The sequence below is a fragment of the Sebastes umbrosus genome, chromosome 24 (assembly GCF_015220745.1).
Source record: "Sebastes umbrosus isolate fSebUmb1 chromosome 24, fSebUmb1.pri, whole genome shotgun sequence".
Lineage (NCBI taxonomy): Eukaryota > Metazoa > Chordata > Actinopteri > Perciformes > Sebastidae > Sebastes > Sebastes umbrosus.
In genome coordinates this window covers 9837250-9842697 of record NC_051292.1, presented here as the reverse complement: position 1 = coordinate 9842697, position 5448 = coordinate 9837250, and the positions used below count along the sequence as shown (strand labels likewise).

The 5448-nt window shown below is 39.6% G+C and overlaps 1 protein-coding gene across 5 annotated transcripts in view; it reads left to right on the top strand.

Moving 5' to 3' along the window:
• The first annotated feature begins 5070 nt into the window (after positions 1–5070).
• The window catches only part of LOC119483977 (protein FAM184A-like), a 49060-nt gene continuing 48682 nt past the window's right edge, over positions 5071–5448 (top strand). For 3 of the 5 annotated variants that reach the window (XM_037762512.1, XM_037762511.1, XM_037762510.1), the window contains exon 1: positions 5072–5447. In XM_037762512.1, the coding sequence (XP_037618440.1) occupies positions 5115–5447 (333 nt within the window). In that variant the 5' untranslated portion in view covers positions 5072–5114. Of the gene's footprint in view, position 5448 lies in introns of all 5 variants that reach the window. The other 2 variants (XM_037762513.1, XM_037762509.1) reach the window with 1 other exon arrangement.

Sequence of the window (5448 nt, the reverse complement as noted above, 5' to 3'; positions counted from 1 at the left end):
TCCTCCTCCTCCTCCTCCTCCCTCTCTCTTCCTCTACACAAACTCTCTCTTTTTTCTATTCCCTCTACCAGTGCACCTCCTCTCTCTCTATCTCTTTGAAAAATTCATCAGTCTGTCTTCACCTCTCATCCTTTGATGTTGTGATGAATGCCTACTATTTGGGTGCCCTTCCAGTGGGGAAAACATGATAAAGGGCCCTCTTGGGTGCGATTAAATGGGGAAAACATGATTAAGTGCCCTCTTGGGTGACCTTCCAGTGGAGAAAACGTGACAAAGTGTCCTCTTGGATGCCATTAAATGGGGAAAACATGATAAAGGGCCCTCTAGGGTGCCATTAAATGGGGAAAACGTGATAAAGTGCCCTCTTGGGTGCCATTAAATGGGGAAAACATGATTAAGTGCCCTCTTGGGTGACCTTCCAGTGGAGAAAACGTGACAAAGTGTCCTCTTGGATGCCATTAAATGGGGAAAACATGATAAAGGGCCCTCTAGGGTGCCATTAAATGGGGAAAACGTGATAAAGTGCCCTCTTGGGTGACCTTCCAGTGGAGAAAACGTGACAAAGTGTCCTCTTGGGTGCCATTAAATGGGGAAAACATGATAAAGGGCCCTCTTGGATGCCATTAAATGGGGAAAACGTGATAAAGAGCCCTCTTGGGTGACCTTCCAGTGGAGAAAACGTGACAAAGTGTCCTCTTGGATGCCATTAAATGGGGAAAACATGATAAAGGGCCCTCTTGGATGCCATTAAATGGGGAAAACGTGATAAAGAGCCCTCTTGGGTGACCTTCCAGTGGAGAAAACGTGACAAAGTGTCCTCTTGGATGCCATTAAATGGGGAAAACATGATAAAGGGCCCTCTAGGGTGCCATTAAATGGGGAAAACATGATAAAGTGCCCTCTTGGGTGCCATTAAATGGGGAAAACATGATCAAGTGCCCTCTTGGGTGACCTTCCAGTGGAGAAAACGTGACAAAGTGTCCTCTTGGGTGCCATTAAATGGGGAAAACATGATCAAGTGCCCTCTTGGGTGACCTTCCAGTGGAGAAAACGTGACAAAGTGTCCTCTTGGGTGCCATTAAATGGGGAAAACGTGATAAAGTGCCCTCTTGGGTGACCTTCCAGTGGAGAAAACGTGACAAAGTGTCCTCTTGGATGCCATTAAATGGGGAAAACATGATAAAGGGCCCTCTAGGGTGCCATTAAATGGGGAAAACATGATCAAGTGCCCTCTTGGGTGACCTTCCAGTGGAGAAAACGTGACAAAGTGTCCTCTTGGATGCCATTAAATGGGGAAAACATGATAAAGTGCTCTCTTGGGTGACCTACCAGTGGGGAAAACATGACAAAGTGTCCAAGGACTTGTTGACACTTTTCCCAAAATGTCTGTCTCTAGCTGGCTACAAGCACAGAATGCAAACCAGAACAACATGTGAGTGAAGAACAGAGCTAATTCACTGATTTTACAATCATGTACAACGTACAAGCCTCACATGAGCAGATCAGGTCCCAGAATTAAAACAATACTGAAACTGTGAAACTGTTACTGATGATACTTTAGACAGTTGATCAGCAGTAAAGTGCTGTTTTTTAAGAATGCATTATAGTTCAGTTACAAAACGGCCTATGAGCGTAATTTAACAGGTTTTCTTTTGTATTAACAGTAAAGCACTGTTTTTAGCAATAACAGGTTAATACTGTTGAAATCCTGATGTAAATTAACAGCAATTGTTTACAGCGTACACAAACTCTCTCTTTTTCTATTTCCTCTACCAGTGCACCTCCTCTCTCTCTATCTCTTTGATAAATTCCATCAGTCTCTCTTCACCTCTCATCCTTTGATGTTGTGATGAATGCCTATTTTCTATGGAAGTGTTATATTGTCTTTATTCATTGTCTGGCATGTTTCACACTTGAAGCTGCAAAAATGTGTCACCCCCAAATGAATAATTTAGTCAGGATGGACAAAAGATTCAACACATCTCTCTTTGTAGAATTATTCTAATGATGATGAATCAGTATTTTATTCATATAATACTCCATATGTGAGATATCCAAAAAACACATGGGAGGAATTGTGCTTTTATTTGTAACAGCCTTCTGATACTGAGACAGGAGGACTATCTATAGGGTGAAAGCAGGTATAGATGATGGATGGATGGAAGGATGCTACTGCATGTGAATGCTCTGTGATGCTGAGCACATACATTGTCCTTAGAGGACAATTAAGTATATCTCATTTTATCTCATCTCAAAGCATCCCAGCAGTTGTGTTTATTGTAGGGTAATCTGTTTTGCGGCTCAATTCTGCCCATGCATGTTTCCCACTGTCATTACATTTAACTCCAGCTGTTTTATCCTTTCATTGCCTATAAAAGCTTTATGTGCATTTGGCAATTGGATCTGTTAGTTAACTCTTAGCTATCAACAACACCTTGGTGTTGCCCCCCTTTCTACCCTTATATTTTTAAAAAACCACCGCAGCAAAAGTGCCCACTTGGAGAACGTCATGACGTGCCCTCTTGGGTGCCCTTCCAGTGGAGAAAACATGATAAAGTGATCTCTTGGGTGCCCTTAAATGGAGAAAACGTGATAAAGTGCCTTCTTGGGTGCCCTTCCAGTGGAGAAAACGTGATAAAGTGCCCTCTTGGGAGCCCTTCCAGTGGAGAAAACATGATAAAGTGATGTCTTGGGTGCCCTTCCAGTGGAGAAAACGTGATAAAGTGCCCTCTAGAGTGCTTTTCCAGTAGAGAAAATAAGATGAAGTGCCCTCTAGGGTGGTCTTTAAATGGAGAAAACATGATGCAGTGCCATTAAGGCCGGCCTACATACTAGAAAACTTTCTGCGTGCTAGTGCCCCACTGTATGCAGCATGTGCCTTTTTTATTTTTTTGCCCCTGCTGCTCAGACAGCCGGAGTCCACCACTGGTCATTACCCACAGTATAAAGCAACTTTTCCCAGTTCTGGCCTCAACAGACCGAGGCTGTCTGCAGCTACATGGACTTGTGGGTTTACCGTTAAGTAAACTGGAGGAAACACTAATCTCACACAGGCAGACCTCTGTCGCTTCAAGCATTCAGAGTCATTCAAGCACAAAAGTCGGATAGAAAAATCTGTCTCAAAACCCAAATCTTGAGCTACTTTTTCTAAGAGACATTTTCACACTCAGTTGCACTATGGCTGCCTCAGGATTCCCAACAGGCTTGTTATTTCCAGTGGTGGGAAGTAAGTATACCTCCAAGGGAAACATACTTCGTCCTCCACTACATGATGTATTACAGCTGTGGTTCATACTTTACAGGTTATTAAGGTCTGAAGTAGAGGCCATGAGTAGTATTAGTAAGGAAATAGTGCCCTCTACAGGACATGAAGCTCAAGTGGAGAGACATTTGCGCTTGACTGACACATTTGTTGACTTTGTTTGCACCCTCAGCTCCAGAGTCCATCTAGTCTGAGAATAGGAGAGGTCAGGAGAGGCCATCAGGTCTTGGGTTGCGTGAAATGCTTGCTTCGTCCTGCAAAGACACTTCCAGTCAAAGAAACACTCCTCATGTAATAAATAGTATTTGGTTGCTGGATTTTCATATTTTTTAACCCTGTAAAGAACTTTAGTGTTTCAGCATCTTATGGAGGATGGAACATGCCGAAATAACAAATAAATAAATAAATGACTCGATAAATAAATTGATAAATATGTCATTAAATGTAACAAAAACACAAAAATAAATGAAGCAAATTAAAACAGAAATATCAATTGATGTCACATTTCATTAATTAATTAATAGCTACATTTATTTTATTATTATTGCTACATTTAATGACATATTTATTTATTGATCGAGTCATTTATTAATTTATTGATTGATTTTATTGATTGACCCTTACTTCATTTTTGATGTTTTTCTGCTGATTGGGTGAACTAATACTTTAATAATTATTATTGCAGTCCATGCATATCACCAGCAGATGTCAGTGCAGGATTAGTCACAGCTTCAGCATCTCTACAGTGATGCAATACAATGAAGTCTGAATGAAGACCAGCAGCAATCCCCTCATTAGTATGCAGTTGTCAGTACAAGAGCTACATTCTTCCTTTTATATTGCAGCCTGTTTCTCTGTAAGTTTCTGACTGACTGAACAATGATTTCAATTTCATTGCTTGGTTGAATAACCAGAACCGAATACAACAGAGAAAAGAACAGAATCCGGAAAACAATTAATTGATTACAGACACTCAGAAACAGTGCAGTTTTTATTGATAAAGATGAAGTGTTCTTCTTGTTCTTCTTCTTGTTCTTCTTATAATAATAATAATAATATTAATAATAATAAGAAGCCTTATTTATACAGGAGTTTTAAAATTTACAGAAGCAGAATTCAACGACTGCAATGAAGCAAATAAAAAATGAAATACCCAACAATAATATCAGATAAAAACAAACGGATAGGCAAATAAAATCAGACAATAATAAAAAATAAAAAATAAGTAAAATGTAATAAAATACCCAACAATAATGTTAGATAAAAACATAAATATAAATATATAAAAAAATAAAAAAAATAAAACATGATGGAAATAAGATAGTGTGCCAGCAAATTCTTGTCACAGTAGCTTACAACATTGACTGTACTATTTGTCAATTTATAGGCTACAGCAGACAATAATAAAATAAAATAATAAAAATAAATAAAATAAATAAAATAAATAAAATAAATATTAATAAAAAAAATAAATAAAAAATAAATAAATAAATAAATAGAACATGATAGAAATAAAATAGTGTGCTAGCAAATTATTGCCACAGTAGCTCACAACATTGACTGTACCCAACAATACCCAACAATAATATTAGATAAAAACAGATATTAATAAATTAATAAATTAATAAATTAATAAATTAATAAATTAATAAAACATGACTGAAATAAAATAGTATGCTAGCAAATTCTTGCCACAGTAGCTCACAACACTGACTACTATTTGTGATTTTATAGGCTACAGCAGAAGAAGTGAGAAAACTGCATTACAGCCAATTGAAGCTGCCATTGGCTGAGCATGTGGTGCGCGTCCCCGCCTCTCTCTCATCACTCCGAGCGCTCGCTCCCGCTGCGGATGCAACATCCCTCTGCCTCGTCCTGTCTCTCTCTCTGTCTCTGTAACGGAAGATTAACTACAAACACACCGCCATGGGAGGATTTACCGCGTAGCAGCCGCTGCTCCATCTTTATCTACATCTACAGCGTCGTGTTTTTGGGTTTGTTTCCAGTGAAAATGGCGACGGGAGCTGCAGGCTGGCAGCCTCCGTACAACACCAACACCTCCACGAGCTCCACCAAATACACCCCCTCTCCGTCCTCCAGCATGTTCTACGACGGGAGTCTGACGCTGGAGTACACACAAGACCTGCATCTGAAGATGAGCAAGAAGATAGCACAACTCACCAAGG